At 46.8% G+C, this 18,001-nt stretch overlaps 1 protein-coding gene and 1 pseudogene across 1 annotated transcript in view; one reads left to right on the forward strand and one right to left on the reverse strand.

The window, feature by feature from the left end:
• LOC113457158 (unconventional myosin-X-like) overlaps positions 1–18,001 on the forward strand; it is a 136,687-nt gene that overhangs the window by 95,074 nt on the left and 23,612 nt on the right. The window contains exon 4 of the mRNA XM_026783711.1: positions 13,482–13,669. Coding sequence (XP_026639512.1) covers positions 13,482–13,669 — 188 coding nt within the window. The remainder of the gene's footprint in view (positions 1–13,481; positions 13,670–18,001) is intronic.
• On the reverse strand, positions 4,850–5,029 carry LOC113457178 (annotated as a pseudogene).

Raw genomic sequence — 18,001 nt, forward strand, 5'->3', positions numbered from 1 at the left:
TGTCAACAGCCATGGCTTTCTGCTCTGAGGTGACAAGTTGGTGGCAGTAAGGACCACTTCCAGCAAAGACATCTGCTGCTCTCTGTTCACGAGGACTTGATCCAAAGAAAACTTCTTTTTCCTAGCATTTGCCATTCACTATGGAAAGAGGTAGAGAATATCTAATGAAAAGAAGAGAAGGTTTGGGACTAGGCAAGTGAGAACGGAGCCCCACTCTTCTTCAATGCCCCCTTCAGGCCCACATGGCTGATTTAATCTTTCAGAATTGCCCTTTCTTAAAATTTGTTTTTGGGAAGGTCAGATATCATAGCCCTCTTTCCGCCATTGCTCTGAAATAGAACAATAGAAAGCTTCAGACACTTTAGCTGTTGTCTTTTCTTATCCAGCTTATTCATCTCATACCAATGAGTTTTTATTTAGAAAACCCCAGCCTGGAACTTGGCACCGCATTCAGGAGCATTTGGAAGGTGTCTAGAGCATGTCCCTGACCTTAGCCTGCAGTTTAGCAGAAAGGAAAACCCAAAACTAACTGACAGCCTACACACTGAGCAACTGAAGATCCAATCTCACGGAGGGACAGCAGATACGAGAGTGATACAATCTTCTCGTGACCTATGTCCCTTAACTCCTTCTGTGGGAGGGTGTAGCTCTGCCCAGTACTTGCCCTAGGTGGGGAGAAGGTGAGCAATCTCCTCTCGTCACATCTGTAGACCCCGGGGCTCTGTCCTGCCTCTAACATATTTGGCTCCATGACCCTCCCACAGCAGCTCTATTCTTCATGACACCGCCCATGTCAGAGCCCTGCTTTGGACCCTAACACTGGGTTCCTTTGCAGGAACTCCAGACTCGTCTGTGTTGGGGGCTTCACCTCATCTGCCTTGCCATCCTCGCCTGCTCTTCACTGCCCGCCTCACTGTGGCCCTGGGTTCCACTCTGGGCCTCCTTGACATATGCCTTCAAGTCCATTGGTGGGAGTGCGGGTGTGGGTCTGAGGAGGGCCTCCCCTCCTTGGTCTCATCCCTTCCCACCTCCTGATGAAAACTGGTAAACATCACACAAAGATGAAAGTTTTATGTGAGGGCTTCACTAAATTGGGAGAAAGTAGACTGTGGCTATAGAACCCGGTGTTTGCTGGGAAATATTGGAAAATTAGCTGGGATAGGCATCCAAGGTTAGAAAACCCTAAAGCATTTGTTTTCAGATGAATAACTGCCTCTCTGGGATATTTGGTGGTATCTGAAGACATTTTTAAATATTATAGGTAATTTGAGAAATGCTAAAGATTTCTAGCTGCTAAAGGCCCTTGGATGGTTCCTGCCAACCTGTAGGACAGCCTCTACCACAGGGGATTAACTGGCCCCACTTGTCACAAGTGACAAGATTGGGAACCCCCACCCGCCATCATGCTGATCTGAAAAGTGTGCAGTTGACAGTATAGAGTCCATGTTACCTCTGTTAAAAGTTTATAGAAAGTGACTTCGCTGGACAGTTGGTAAGGATCTGATCTTCCAGCCAAGAGTGTTGAGATGGAGATTTTAGACCAGCATTGAGATGGAGGTAAGGCCTTAGGTAAGAAGCAGGAGAGAGAGCGAAGGAAGGATTCCCAGCTTGTGAAGCCCTGTGGCGGGACAGCACGACACCAACAGTCTTGGTAGCTCCTCAAGGGCTAGAAAGGATTTGTGGGTTTTGGAGGCCTGTCCTCGTCATCCCTGGAGCCTGGATCATCTCAGATTGTCTAGTGTCTGAACAGTGTTGACTGGAGCAGGAGAGGTTCCCATGATTCTGGCAGGAAGCGCTGTGTCCGAGTGTGGGTGGGAACTGCCAGGCTTGCTGGTCCAGCAGCTCTGCTTTCTGCCAGATGGAGGAGACGCTCATCCCCTGACAGCAGTGGCTGTCAGTTCTGAGTTAGCTCTGTGGAGGAGACTCCCCTCCCAGCAACTAAGGAGTGGCTCCAGACCACATCACTAGAGCCCCAGGGAACCTGCATTTATGGTGTTGAGGAGGGCCCAGAGGAGGTTGTTTTGTGTTCCGCCCAGCTCTTCTCTTAGTTTGTTGCTCTTGCAGAATAAACAGCCGCAGAGATCAGAATCAAAGGTGCCGGTTGGGGAGTTAGACTGTGTCTACAGACACGGCTGTGTGAGCAGGAGAGATGTTCTGCATACAGCTCACTTAGCTGTAGTTCTTTCAAAAATAGCCCTTTAGCCCCAGTATGTAAAAATGTGTGCTGTTCCTGAGTTACTTTTGAAGCTCACTTCTAGGAAGAGAAATGCACAAGCCGAGAGGTTCTGGCCAGTTAGTTAGTTACCTGTTTGCTTTCGCAGACAGTGAGTGGCGTGGCATGGAGGTTTCTGTTTGGACACACCATCATCAAAATTTGTGTTTCATTTCCACAAGCTGAGTCTTCCCAAAGCAGTCCTTTTCATTTGCTTCTGTCTATTAGCAAAGCCAGAACCAACAATCGCTATGAGTCACAAGTTTCAGGAGGACCTAGAGCTTGGACCAATTGTCCAGTGTGGCTTGTGCACACACCAGGAACACCCGTGTGCTGTGGCTTGTGAGGAGGCTCTTGTTTCCTGACTTTTTTATACCCCTCACTTGAAGTCAAGGTTTGTGTTACCAAGATGTAATTGTAACCATCTGGCTGGTTCTGAGTGTTCCCAGCGTTTACCCCACCAGGCCCACGAGTCGCCACCCTTCACGCCTGCACACAGTGGCTGCACCTATGGTCACAATCAGGACCTGTGTTTTTGCGAGGTTCCCCACATACCCTAATTCGCCTTTGGTTCGGATTCCTTTCAACATGACAAGAACTTGAAACATAAGTTCATGCATAGGAAATGGAGACACTGAAAACTCTAAACCCGGTTACTGAGCTTCAGCCCTTGTTATGCAGGCATCTTTTATAAAGCATTTTTAACATTTAACTTTTTGTTGTTGTTTAAAAATGTTTTCATTTTGTATAATTATACCATGGCAAGTGGTTTTCTTATGTAGGACCGAGCAAAGAGCACCCTTGAACAGAATGAAACAGAATGGGTATGTTGAGGCAGCGCAGGGAGAGGGGCTCTTTGCAATGTATGTCCCCAGTATGCCCACATCCATTTAGCCCTGCCCGAGTATCAGACTCTGTGCCGGGCTCCAAGGTTGCAGAATTCCTCTTGTTCACAGTAACTGTCTGTTGAAAGATTGCGTAAGTGCAAGTCACTTAATTGATTGGTGAGGACAGACATTAGCAAGCCATGCCTGTGGCTCAGGGCGGCAGTGGGCGTGCGGAAAACGCGGAGTCTGGTGGAGAAGCATCAGGATGAGGAAGTGGCAGGGTGTCCCTCAGCCGAGGTGTTAGCTGCATGAGTTTGGAGTGTCTGAGGACATTTGGCTAAGGAGGAAAGTGGCTGTCGTGGCAGCATTTGGGTGTAGACAAAGAGTAAGATAGCTCAATGCATGTACCCAGTACAGGCCATTCAAAACACTGGAGCAAAGGCTGCACATTGCTGGTCAGCAAGGTGCCTGCGAGCGGGTGTGTGAGTTAATGGACTTCATTCAACTCATAAAAATGGTGACAGAAAATAGACATGAGTTCTGGGGAAACTCTGGCAACAAAAATTTGGCTAACAGTAGAAGGCACCAGATCTGGTAGGAGGGTTGATGTCTTAGTCACAGAGTCAGAGAAGCAGAATCCAGTTCCTTAGTCACGTTAGCTGGGAAGAAAGTTGAATTCACTTTTAAAACATTATATATTTTATTTATTTATCATGAGTTTCTCTCTTTCTGTATGTGTGTGTTTGTGTTCATGTGTGTACAGGCCATCATGCCATGGTGCACACATGGAAGGCAGAGGAAGCTTGTGGGACTGTGGTGGATGGAGATTGAACACAGGCCATTAGGTTTGCTGGCAAGAGCCTTTTTTCCTGAGCCAACTGGTTGGCTCTAAAAGTCTGACTTTCTATAAGATCGTTGAGTTGCGGTCTGGCTAGGTGTGGTGACATTGTCAAGGTGTGGTTCTGTGGGAGGAGACAGGTGCTCAGAAGAGCATAGCCTTGTCCATGTTGGATTTGAGCCATCTGTTGGGCACCCACGGGAAGAGATGCAATGGTCCATTGAGTAATGGATCTCAAGCTGAAGTTAACGCCTGCTAAAGATTTAGAAAGTGACCCACTGGGGCTGGAGAGATGGCTCAGCAGTTAGGAGGAGCACTAACTGAGCTCAATTCCCAGCAACCACGTGGTGGCTCACAACCATCTGTCATGAGATCTGGTGCCCTCTTCTGGCCTGCAAGCATTTGTGCAGGCAGAACACTGTAAACATAAAAAAGAAAAAAAAAAAACAACTGCCGTATTCAACTAGGGTGACTGCAAGAGGAGATGGAGCAGTGAGGGTGGGAAATAAATCGAAATTAAGCGATTTCTATTTCTTCACAGCATCTCCCTTCAGGAAAATACCCCCCCAGCACAAACTGTAGGTAACCAGTTCCCCTGGTACATTACTGCCTACTTGATCTCTGTGCAGCCTTGCAGAACCGTGGGGAATAGGGTTGTTAGCAATGACAATAATAGCCCCTCTGACTCATGGAGCATTTCCACACAGTAATCATGTAAGGTATTGAAGGGGACCAGCTCTAGCTGAGAAGAATCTTGGTCCAGAGATGTTAAGCCATGTATCAGGGAATGCAGCACTAGGGCCGAGGAGCAGGTATTTGGACGTCTCCAGACCATGCTGTCCCGACGAGTTGTTCCATTGAGGGAACTCTGCTGTCCCACTGATAGTGTGGCTACTGTCACGTCTATAGCTCAGCGCAGCTAAAGCCTGTGGGTCATATAAGATTTTTAATTATACTTGATTTTCCTGTAAGATGGGGTATATTGTCCCTACAGGTACTAAAAAACCAAGCCAGTGTGTGGAGTGAACATAACAAGCTACTCGATTTCCCGCCTCTGAAAATACACTCCCTATATCATTCCTAGATACAGGGTGCGTCTAAACCACAAGAACGGTGACTCCACTTGATCTCAGTCAAAGGCTGAGAAGTGAGATGCATGGCTGAAAGATAAAAACAAACACTTTATGAAGATACACCGCATGCCTGGCGTTTTCATATACACATGTACTGTGGAATCAAATTAAAATTTTGATGGGCTAGATATAGGTACATTCTGCTTTTTCCAGCCCTGAATGGATGGATTTGGTGTTGAAGAAACACCATTGGGTTTCTCTTAGCATTTTGGGTAACACGTGCAGTGGCTGTTCCGAATTATTAGAGTGGGCAGGAAGCATGTTTTTCAATGTGAGTTATGTGGAACCTTTCTGGCGAGAAAGTTTACATGCTTCAAAATAGGATGTGTTTTCTATTTCCGAACAGCCATAAAAATGACTGTGTTGTTTGGTGTTGTGGAATTTGGAATCCAACTTGCAGAAGCTGGCACCTGCGTGTGTCCAGCCTTAAGCTGCAGAGTCATCGTGGCTGTTTTGGGAGCAGCGATAATACCTTTTTATAGTGTGCAGAATGATCAAAGCTTGCAACCAGTGCTGCTTCCCAGCTGCTAGGGGCTCTTCCAGGGCTGTGCCTTCCGCCCCACTTGGTGCCACCTGCCAGCCCGGCCTCTTCTCCCTCCACCTGCCATTTCCCTGAGCTGCTTGTCGCATTTCTCTTGTTATTTCCTGACCCCTCTAAAGGCACAGCCTGTTTTAGAGACAAAAATCACTTTTGCCAAGGGTGGTATCCTTAAGTGGGGGGCTGTCTTTGACCCTAATTATTTTGGCTAGGTTTCAAACACTATAATTTGTTATTTGGGTAGACTATTGTAAACCGTTACTATGGTGGCCATTCCAGAATATCCTTCCATGGTGAGGTCAAAAGTGTGCTTTGGCACCTTCATTGGCACAGGCCCTTAAAGTTTACTAGTAGGGATGCTTCTGTGGGCTGAAGCCGTTGTTCTGAGATTGCGGTCACATATCACTGAATGATGGGGATGATGCCTGAGAAATGATCCAGGCAGTTTGGTCATTACATGGACATCAGCGGGTACGCTAACACAGAGGGAGAGCACTGTGAAGCCCCTCTTGTATAACAGCCCATTCCTTGGCCCAAGTATTATGTAGCGGGGTAGGACTTGGATTGTTATATGGCCTTTTCAGGGGTGGGATGGAGAGGGGGAAACTGGATTGTGGAGGAAGGGCTTGTGGAAATCGAATTGAAGTATGGTGAGGCCCCGAGTGAGGCAGTCTCTTGGATGGATTCTAGATGTAAGTCAGCAGAGTATATAGGACAGGACAGAACTGAGATAAGCTCTGCATGTTGGTGGGAGAGACCATAGCTGTTAATCCACAGCATGGCATCTGTCAAAACCTGATTGCCATCCTTACCCCTACTCACCCACCAAGGAACTGTAGTAGCATCATCTTCCTGTCTGTTCTGTCCAGTGTCAGCCAACAGATGTCAAAGTGGTAGCCTCTGCCTGCATACATGGAAGGGTCTTGTTTAGCAACAAGCCTGGTGATAGGCATATAGCCCTCTTTGCCTGATGTCTTAGTTACTGGTCTATTGCTGTGAAGAGACATCATGACCAAGGCAACCCCTAGAAAGCATTTAAGGGGCTGGAGAGATGGCTCAGTGGTTAAGAGCATTGCCTGCTCTTCCAAAGGTCCTGAGTTCAATTCCCGGCAACCACATGGTGGCTCACAACCTTCTGTAATGAGGTCTGGTGCCCTCTTCTGGCCTGCAGGCATACACACAAACAGAATATTGTGTGCATAATAAATAAATATTTTTTAAAAAAGAAAGCATTTAAATGGGACTTGCTTACACTTTGCAGGATTAGTCCATTGTCATCATGCAGGGGTGCGGTGTAGGTAGGTGGTCATGCTGCTGGAGAAGTACCCGAGAGCTTTCCATCCTAATCTGCAGGCAACAGCACAGAGGTGCGGAGGAGGAGGGAGTTAGGAAAGAGATCTTAAGACAGACAGAGACTGGGACTGTTGTGGGCTGTTAACAGAGGCTGCTGGTTTATTTCCAGCTGCCCTGATCCGAAATAATTACACAGAAACTGTATTAATTACAATACTGTTTGTCCAGTAGCTTAAGCATATTGCTAGCTAGCTCTTATATCTTCAATTAACCTGTTTCTATTATTTTATATTTTACCACAAGGCTCATGGTTTAACAGCAAGGATTTGGCTGGCAGCTCACATCTTTCTCCTGCAACTACATGGCATCTCCCTGACTCTGCCTACTCTCTCCTCCTCTAACTGCCTGGAATCCCCGCCTTGCCCTATTCTGTGCTGCAATAGACCCAAAGCTGCTTCTTTATTAACCAATGGTATTCACAGCATACAGAGGGGAATCCCACATCAGTGGGCTTTTGAAACCTCAAAGCCTACCCCTAATAACACACCTCCTCCAGTAAAGACACACCCACTCCAACAGGGCCACACCTCCTACCCCTACTAAACAGTTCAACAACTAGGGACTAATCATACAAATACATCAGCTTATGGGGGGGGGGGTGCCTTCTTTTTCAAACCACCACACCTAGGATCATGAAATGTCAGCTGAAGTTATTTTGGAAAAGTGTAGGCTTACTTGTCATCTAAAATGCTGTGACAAAGAAGGTTGGCATAGTGCCACGCATCTATCATGCTAGCACATGGGAAGCTGAGGTGGGAGAATGAGGCCAGCCTGAGCTACAGGAGAACTTGTATCTTAAAAGAGAAAGAACAACAGTTCCTGTGGCAAGGGTAAAGTTTTTGTGTGCTCGGAATCTTTTGAAGTCGAGGTACAGTATTGATAATGATAAGTGAAGACAGTCAAACTCTCCTACTCCTGTTGGAAGAGCTGTATCCACCCTGCTGGCTGAAAGGGGTACGAGACATTTGTTTTGTCCATACTGGGGACCAACCCCAACCCTCTAACCTGTCAAGCAAGTGCTCTACCACTGAACTAGATCCCCCAGCTCCAACTGCTTGGTTTTTAGCAATCGGGTACAGCTCCACCTGATGTCATTTCCCCAACAGGGAGATGTGTCCCAAGCCTTATTAGGGCAGGAAAATGCAACTGCTGGGCTGGGTGAAAGCTGTAAAATGTAAGAGCCTGGAGTTGAAGGCCGACACATACCTTAGAGTAGGCAGCCTCTACGGCTCATGCAGATTTACTCGTAATTGACCTTAAAAGGGACAAAGGTGGTTGTTTTTTGTGGCACTGTAGATCAAACTCAGGACTTCATACTGCTAAGCAAGGGTCTGTCTCTGAGTTACGACCCCAGCCACTAGAAGCAAGATATTTTAAACATACTAAAATGTAAATCATTTTGAAAACCTGTATTCAGTTGTTACGTTGTCTTATATCTAAAATGGCAAGTAAGAGAAGAACTTAGTGTGGTATCCTCCATTATCTGGACTCTGTGCTAAAACTCTTTGTTGGCAGACCACTTACGGCTCCCACAGCCATTCCTCTGATGTAGCCTTTCATTCCACAGGCCACCACCTATGGCACCATTCTCCAGTGTAGCCATGGGGCCAGGCCTGGGATGATTTCAGCACAGATTGGCAGGTACCATCTCTTTTGTCCACTGGGGACATCGTATTTGTGGACTCAGATCTTGAGTGAAAATAAAACTCCTGAGGACTATGCTAAATCAGCTACGAACCCATGTTTGAGGACACAAGAGCACATGCTGTAGGCTTCAGAAGTTTTCTTCCAGATTGTGGAAAACCAGGACTCTGGGGCAAGAATTATACCTCTCAGCCATGTTTATATAAATTGGAAATTCTTAGTAGTCTGTAAGAATAAGAAACCTTGTTTCTTCCTGCCAGCTCACTAAGCAGGTGGGAACTGAGCAGAGCACCCTCCCTGTCAGGATGCTTTTAGGAAATGTGTATGGTCACTAGAGCTGGCCATTAGCCAGTTAGTCTTTCCCTTAAAACCACAGCAGCTCCAACGGCTTTGTCTTCTGCCTGCATCACGGGCTCTGGAGAACCTTGATTAAGGTGATTATTGGCATCCATGGCTTCCTCCCTCCTGAAAGGTGGTGCCATCATGAAGGAATCTTAGATGTTTCTAGAATGGTGTTAGTGACCTTCAGGTCGTGGGCTAGCTGTAAATGCTGGCCCTGGGTGGTAGTGGCCATGTCACTGGGGAAAGCAATCATAGTGCTTTTCGTGTAGTTTGGCAAGGGTGGCCACTGAGATACACCACAAATTTTTGATCTCTGCAGACTGCTTTTGACTAGAACAGCTGTTGCCAGAAGTACCTCGCTTCCTCTACCCCAGGAAGCACTGTCATTGGATGGGGACAGCATGTAGACCTGGACTTCTGGGCTGCAGATAGCCAGAGCCAGCACAGTTGCCAGACTGATCACAGAAAGCTATTTCATTGGTCAAGTCCAGTCTGATTTACTGCAACAAAAGAAATGAGTGGCAAGACCGTGGCTGCTGTCTTTACCGTTGCTAAGGAAGGCCATTGTGTCTCCTGCATAGCAACCATGTCATCCATGCTGCCAGAATGAGCCGCATCCCGAAGGATGCTGTGTGATTTAGAGGAGAGCATGGCTTTGAGACCGTAGCAGAAATAAGTTCTTTGTTTTTAAGCAAGCTTGCAGAAAAGAGGACCTAGAATTGCTGGTAGTTCTGGAGTTTTATAAATACAGGTGGGGATGGGAAGAGGGAGGTGCCTGCCATGCAAGGAAGAGGTCTCAGGTTCAGATCCCCAGCACCAACATAAAAGACTGGGTGCAGTAGCCTTTACTTTAACCCTACTCCTGGGGCAAAGGAAGGCGGATTCCTGGAGCTCACTGCTGGCCAGCCTAGCTGAATCAATGAGCTCAAGGTTCACTAACAGACCTGGTGTCAAAACTAAGATGGGGTTGGAGAATGGTGCAGTGGTTAAGAGCACTTGTTACACTTCTAGGGGAATACAGACACATTTTTTTTTTAAAGTAAAAGAAATGTAAGGTAGGGAGCAATTGAGGAAGATTCCTGGCATCACCCTCTCTCTGACCTTCATAGGTATATGTGAAGGGAGAGAAAAGGGGAAGGATGGAGGGAGAGTAGACAGCTCAGAATTTTGCAATATCATACAAATGTTAGGAATAGACATACAAAACAATTAAGACATGATATAGCATTTAAAAAAAACAGTTTCTTTAATGACAGGTCTACAACCTTGCACCACATTAAATGAATCAGATGTGGTGATCTGCTTAATACCGTGCCAATTGCTATCGTATTCTACCTGTCCCAGGCCAGCTCGTGTGTCCATCGAAGCCGCTATGTTGATGGAATGTAGTTGCTGCGCTGTTGACGTATTTCGCTTTCTTTCTTTTTTTTTTTTTTTTTGGTTTTTCGAGACAGGGTTTCTCTGTGGCTTTGGAGCCTGTCCTGGAACTAGCTCTGTAGACCAGGCTGGTCTCGAACTCACAGAGATCCGCCTGCCTCTGCCTCCCTAGTGCTGAGATTAAAGGTGTGCACCACCATCGCCCGGCCATATTTCGCTTTCTAAGAGTGATGACATTTACTGTTGACCTCTGTTGAGGTGAGCGGAGAAGTATCTCACAATGGAAACATGAATGCCTTTGGTTGATAGTTAACAATTAAATATAACACTGACAGGGTAGAAACAGGACAGACTGACAAAATGGAGATAAGGACCAAGCACCTCAGAGCCTCAAGTATCCCCACATAGAGAGCTAACAAGAGAGAAGGGACCAGAATGTCTGTGACCTGAGAAGCCCTTCTCCTTCCACAATGGGAGGAGTGGCTTCTGTTTGTCTTTCTGGCTAAATTTTCCCTACAGAGGTGTGATAAAGAAAAGTGGACTTTCAGGGGATTCCTGTTTCCAAAGATGTTGTGGAATCTTATTTTAAGGTGTGTTACAGTTGTTTATTCTGTGGAATATTTGTTTAATGCTGCAAAGATAAGTTGCATTCTTTTAGGTTGCATTTGTTTAACTCTGTGAAGCTGGGAGTCTTTGCGTATCTAAAACACCTGATTGGTCTAACAAAGAGCTGAATGGCCAATAGCGAGGCAGGAGGAAGAATAGGTGGGGCTGGCAGACGGAGTGTAAATCGGAGGAGAAATCTGGGCTAAGAACAGAAGGAATGAGAGAAAAGGAGGAAAGAATGAGGGACACACCTGGGGCAAGAAGCCAGGTAGACACCAGCCAGACACACTAAAGAAGTAGTGAAAGTAAGATATACAAAAGTGAGAAAAGGAAAAGGCCCAGAGGCAAAAGATAGATGGGGTCATTTGAGATAAGAAAAGCTGGCTAGGAAAAAGCCAAGCTAAGGCCGGGCATTTGTAAGAAAGAAAACAAAAACAAAGAGCAAAGAGCGGAAAGCCTAAAGCAGCCCATCACACAGACCTGCTCATTTCCCTACAAAATAACTTTAATTTGTCTGAGGTGAACTTTATTCAACATCAAGCTTGTCACGGGAAGTCTGCGAACCAGTGAGATCTAGTGCATCCGTGATGTTGACCAGCGCACACTTTAATCTAGTCCCCAAATATCTTTGTCACCCCAGACGGAACCTGGTGCTGATTACACTGCCACACACAGGGAGTTCTGCCACCACGATGCCTTTCAACCCCTGTCTTCCTGTTTCCGTCCTGTTTCTGTCTTTGCCTATTCTGAAAGTGTCTGGTGTTTCTCAGCTGGCAATGCTTTCAAATCCTCTACGCTGATACAGCATATATGGGTACCTAGAGATTATTTATTTGTTGCGTGGCTGTGCCATGGCCTTCTCCCTTGTTGATTTTCAGGTGGCATTAGGGTTTCACACCCTTCGGTTGTATTAGTAGCGCTGCTGTCAACATGGATGGGCACATATTCGACTGTCTGCTTTCCAGCCTTTTTCGTTGTAAACTTAAGAGCACAGTTACCATGGCAATGCCATTCATGTTTTTAATCTCTTTTTGGTTCAGATTATTTTCCCAATCTAAACGTTTTTCCATTGGAAAAGTTGCACTGAACATACATGATGGTGCCTGGCGTTCTTGGCAGTTGCCATGAATGTAAAAATCACTACAAATTATTATAACGAGGCGCAGACGTTCTCAGAATGCTTGGACTTTCTACCTTCTCTTCCTTCCTGCCCCGTGATTGCTGTACTGTAGTGAATTTGGTCACAGAAGGTTCTAGCATTAGGTTGCCTGGATTGCCATGAGAAAACCCCACAACGCATACTCCACGGTCTCAGAGACCAGGGTAGCAGATACGATTGATTCTTCCTGCGGTTTTTCTACCAGCCTGCTTCCAAGCATGCATCCCTGCATTCTCCGAATGTGCCCAGCTGCCCATTTCTTAAGAAGACACCAGGCAGAATTGGATTCCGATACCCCTAGGGGCTGAATTTAAATGAATCGCTCTTTAAAGGCCCGGTCTCCAAGTGCAATGCTATTTTTAGGCATTGTGGGCCGGGGCTTCAACACATGGGAAATGGAGAAGGACACACAGGTCCCTGTAAAGCCGCAGCAGGTGTGCTCCCTAGGAGGCAGGAGGTGTCCACAGGATGCCAGTTCTTTCTCTGTGTGTGACTCTGGAAAACCCGGGATCCTCCATGCAGGAGGGCCAGTGAGTGGAGGCCCCTGTGGAGGGAACACAGGGCCCTCAGCTGTGGGAAGCAGCTTGTGCTGTAACTGCTCTGGGGGGGGGGGGAGAGTAATTTCTGCCCACAGATTGGCCCAGGAAGGTGATGCTTCCAGGCACGGACATTCCTGACAAGTTAGGCGGCATTTGCATTTCCCAAACAGTCTGTCACCCTTAAAAACCTGTGGCTCCTTAGTGGGCGTGGCGGCACGTGCTGACAGGTGTATCTCTTGGGTTCAGACCAGCCTGGTCTACTGAGTGAGTTTTGAGCTTCAGGACAGCCAGGACTACATAGAGGGAGACTCCATCTCAGGGGGGAAAAAAAAGAAAGTGACTGATGAATGATGAACCCTAGCATGGGATTTGCCACTGGGAGGATTTTTTAACTATTTCAACAGTCATCTGTCTCCGGTGCTGTCCCCAGTGCATCCATAACTTGACCTCTACAAGTTACCTCGCACCCAAACTGCTCAATCAATAGTACCGTCCCCTCTCCCCAACCCACCCACCTGCCCTTTTTTTCTATTTTCTGCCTTTGTCACCTGCTGTTTCATAACAGCCACTGGTGGAGGAAGGGAACCGGAACTGACTGGGCTTTGTGCCAGGAAAGGATTGGGATCGGGGAGGTCACCTGGGAACAGGGATTTGGTCTGGGCTCATCGCCATCCGCATTTGCTGTTAACCATTCCCTGAAAGCCCGCACTGAACCTGCTCGCAGTGCATCTGCGCAGTGACAAGATTAGGGTGTAGGGACGGTGTGGACAGTGGGCGCTGAGGCCCTGTGAGACGATCGTTTCGCTGTGTCCGTTCAGGTCCCTGTGCAGAGTGCAGAGCCAGCGAGGTGCGAGTTCCGAGCCTGGCTCACTGCCCCGGTAACGCTTGCCCGGTCCTTCCCCTCTGCTTGCAGACCTACATCGGCTCCATCATCGCCTCAGTGAACCCGTATCAGTCCATCGCCGGCCTGTACGAGCGCGCCACCATGGAGCAGTACAGCAGGTGCCATCTCGGCGAGCTCCCGCCGCACATCTTCGCCATCGCCAATGAGTGCTATCGCTGCTTGTGGAAGCGCCATGACAACCAATGCGTGCTCATCAGGTGAGCCAGGAGCAGCGGGGTGCAAGGGGTAGGCCGACTGTCCCTAGCCCAGCACGAACCTGCAAGCCAGCCGCTGGCGGGATAAAAGCTCAGCAGACACCTGGCTCCTGCTGAGGGCGCTCAGAAAACACATGGAGCTTGCAGATGGACTGTGTGGGTTGGCGGTTTGCCCCTCCCAGGCCCTCCATTCATTCATTTGTTCCATCATTTATACATTCCCGTTTTCTTTTGCTTCCTTCCAATTTTCTTGAATTATTCTTCAAGCTATTTTGTGGATGAAGCGTGATCAGTCTATTTAAAGATAGATGGCTCTTTCATATTTGAAATATTTTACATGTTTTAGAATGCTTGTCATGATGCTCAAATGTTTGAACAAGACTTCTTTTTTCTCTGCTGTGATAGAAATCACCCTAGATAAAATGTCCCGATTTTCCTGTCTTGAAAAACCAAAAAAAAAAAAAAAAAGAATTTTTTTTATAATGGGATGCCCCCAAACCAGTGATTCTCAACCTGTGGGTTTAGACCCCTCTTGGAATGACTGACCTTTTCATAGGGGTCACCTAAGACCATCAGAAAACACAGATATTTACATTATGATTCATAACAGTAGCAAAATTGCGGTCATGAAGTAGAAGCAAAAACAATTTTACAGTTGTGGGGTCACCATAACATGAAGAACGATATTAAAGGTCCCAGAATTAGGAAGGTTGAGAACCACTGCCCTAACGTTTACCTGTGAATTAGCTGGAGAAAGAGAGCTTGCTGTGCGTGTATTAAGAGAATGGTACAAGGACATGTTTATTTAAAGTAATTTTGTGTTAGATAAGAAATGCCTGTTCGAGCCAAGTCTTGCTTGTTTATATGTTTGTTTGTATGATTTTATGTCTTCGGTTATCTTTGAGACAGGGTTTTACTGTGTATCTCACACTGGTCTCAAACTCATAGCAATCCTTCTGCCTCATCCTCTGAAGTGCTGAGACTGCATATGTGTTTCAACCAACACACCAGCTCTTAGTTATTGGGAAAATAAAGTACTAGGATCCCCCACCATAAAACCCTTTCCCACTAAGACCCACATTTTAAAAAAGAACTGGAATACATTTTTATAATTTTCTTAAATGTTATTGTTAAGGAATACAAATTGGCCCACTGCATACATCCCGGTGGCATCCGATGGGAACTTACTGTTTGTACCAGGAGTCTGTTCCAGGGGCGATAAGCAAGGCCTGGATGGAGTCCAACACAGATGTGATGAACGCACTGAGGTTTCCATGGCGTATGAAAGCACCTCATTCATTCACCCCTCCAGGCTCCATTCATAGGACTGACAGTCCACGGAACTGCTGTCGTGAATGATTTCGAGGACTGTTTTACATGGCGTTCTAGCCCCAACTTGAGACAGAACAGTTACATTATTTCAAGAGGAAAGGAAGTGGAGAGGACAGTTGGGTTTGGGGGAGGGCAACAGATAGAAACCCCCGGGATTTCCAGTTCCGTGAAAGTAAGACACAGGAGACAGATGGAGAGCCATATGTCATTTTCAGACTTCAAGCCAATCGAGCTTGCCAAAACTGTAGCCCACTGTCGCACAGACAGACCACCTGGTCACTGACCCAGCTAGGTAATGGGTGGCCTTCATCCCCACGGGTGACCAAGTCCCAGATGGTGAAGAATGGATCAGAGGCCAAGCAGAGCATGCACTAGGGCCCTTCCTCTCCCCGGATCATAGGAACTATTCCTGTCAGGGGAGGGGTACCAGTGGAAGTCCTCCCACAGACCCCAGGCAAGGGGATGGAGAGTGCCCGAAGACACTGGAGATGTGTTCATACCGCTAAATAATGGCTAACACGTTCTTACAGGATTTATGGTGTATCGTTCACTGTGCCAGGCTGGAAGGCATGGAAAGCTTTTGCAGGCTTTGATGTGGGCACTCTGTAATGGCCATTGCAGATGCCACACAGTTTTCATACTGCACAATCTGCCCATTATACCTGTTAAAAGTTTTGCTGCTTTTTGAGTAATGGAAATTGCATGTGTATGAACGACTGAGCTAGTTCCCCCTCCCCCGAAGCACATGGAGAGAAGGATTCTATGCCCTTTGTCGCTGTAGCACGGCTAACATGCAACGTTGGAGAAGTAACTTGGACAGAACTGTATGTGGCAATGCAAACAGGGATCGTGCAAATTCAAAGTTAAGCAAAGCCCAGTAGCGTTAAAGAATAGTTGCCTCTGGCCTGAGCTCCCAAAGTCCAGTTGAAGAGTGGGAGGACTGAGAATATTAGCAAAGGGGTCAAAACTGTTGTGGGTACATCTACTGAAACAGTTTACCAAGGCTAATAGGAGCTCACCAACTCCAGCTGGATAGGGAAGGAACAAGCATAGGTCCAAACGAGGCCCTCTGAATGTGGGTGACAGTTGTATGGCTGGGGCAGATTGCGGGACCACTGGCAGGGGCACCAGGATTTATCCCTACTGCCTGTACTGGCTTCTTTGAAACCTATTCTTTTTGGATGGACACCTTGGTCAACCTAGGTATATTAGGGAGGGTCTTGGACCTTCCCGAGAGCAATGTGCCTTATCGTCTCTGAGGAGTGGATGGGCGGAGGGGTGTAGGTGAAGGAAATGGGAGAAGGGAAGAGAGTGGGAACTAAGATTGGTACGTAAAATGAAGAAAGATAGTTCTTTTTTTTTAAAAAAAAAAAAAAGTATAGTGTGCCTAATGAAGTCACTTGTGACTCAAGCACCATGGAAGACTCATTTTTTTACCCCTGTGAGTTAGGGTCTGCGGCTGTTGCTCAAGCTGGCCTTGAACTCCGGACACACAAATCTTAATCTAGGGAGTTCTGGGAGTAGAACTGTGCTATTAGGTGGGAGGTGGTGGTGCACACCTTTAATCCTAGCACTTGGGCAGCAGAGGCAGGAGAATCTGAGTTCCAGAACAGCTAGGGTTACCCAGAGAAACTCAGTCTCAAATACCTCAAAGAAATAAGTAAAGGAAGGAAGAGAAGTGGGCAGGGGGAGGAATATGCATCTTGATTGTGAATTTTTTTTTTAGTTTTTTTTTTTTTTTTTTTTTTTTTTAAAGACAGGCTTTCACTATGTCTCCCTGGCTGCCCTGGAACTCATTATGTAGACAGGCTGTCCTCATACTCACAGAGGCCCACCTGCCCCTGCCTCCCAAGTGCTGAGATTATAGGTGTACACCACTATGCCCGACTCTAGCAGGTTTAAAGAGAGAATATGGAGCCATTAGTTCAGCCTCTGAGAATGCTGTTACGACAGTAGCAGGAAGCAGAATGCACCGCGGTATCAAATTGTGCTTCACAGTTACTTGCGGAGATGCTTGCTACTGATGAGTGCTTGATTAGTTTCTTTGGGGGGATGGTGGAGGATAAGAACATGACTGATCAAGCCCTTGCTAGACCAGAGCAGTTTGAGGGGAAAATTGGTGTGGTCACCTTGCAGGTGAGATAAAAGAAGGTGGGTGGTGTTTTTATCCACAGGCTGTTTAGTGAGCAACAAACAGAAAATTCCTATTACGTGTGCTGTTAATCACAGGAGGCAGAGGCAGGGACTTTTCTTGTCTTCCTCCTTTACCCCGTTCCCTGATCCTTCTCCTCCTCCTAGTCCTAATAAAAAGATTGTGGAATTTTAAAGCTAAGTGACTGGACCAGGCATCTGTGTGGTTTCCTTGGGCCTGCTCTGCCCCCTGGTGGACAAAGTGTGTCTTTCTAGTCTCACAACCTTCTCTCATGCTATCAACATTAAAATCAGAGACTACTGATTCCTAGCCCTCCACGCGGTCAAGTAAATACAAAAAGAGCTTGTTGGGAAGTGGACTGGGTCTTGTGGTTCAGCCTCGGCTGAGATCCCCAGCTCGTTGTGACAACACCAGGTCCTTAGGCTTCCAGGCTGTGCCTCTTTGATCTCCGCTCCAAGGTTGTTCTGCTCTTAAACGACATTTTTGAAAAAAAAAAGTTAATTTTTAAAACATGTATGTGTGTGTTGTACCTGCATGAGTCAATGTGGAGCACATGTGTGCAGGTGCCTACAGATGTAAGAAGGCATTGGCTTCCCTGTGTCTGCAGCTATAGGCTGCTGTGAGCTGTCAGGTGTGCCTGTCAGGAACCCAGCCCCAGGTCCTCTGTAAGAGCAACGCGTGCTCTTAACTGCTGAGCTGTCTCGCCAATCTCTGGAACTCTGCTCTTACTTTGCCTTTTTTTTTTTTTTTTTTTTTTTGCAAGGACCAGCTACTGCAAAAATGAAAACTGAGTAAAGAAAACAGTCAAACTGGGGAAAGCTGAGTGTATTTGTATTTTACTTTGCTTTTTT

Source organism: Microtus ochrogaster, chromosome 19, assembly GCF_000317375.1.
Source record: "Microtus ochrogaster isolate Prairie Vole_2 chromosome 19, MicOch1.0, whole genome shotgun sequence".
Lineage (NCBI taxonomy): Eukaryota > Metazoa > Chordata > Mammalia > Rodentia > Cricetidae > Microtus > Microtus ochrogaster.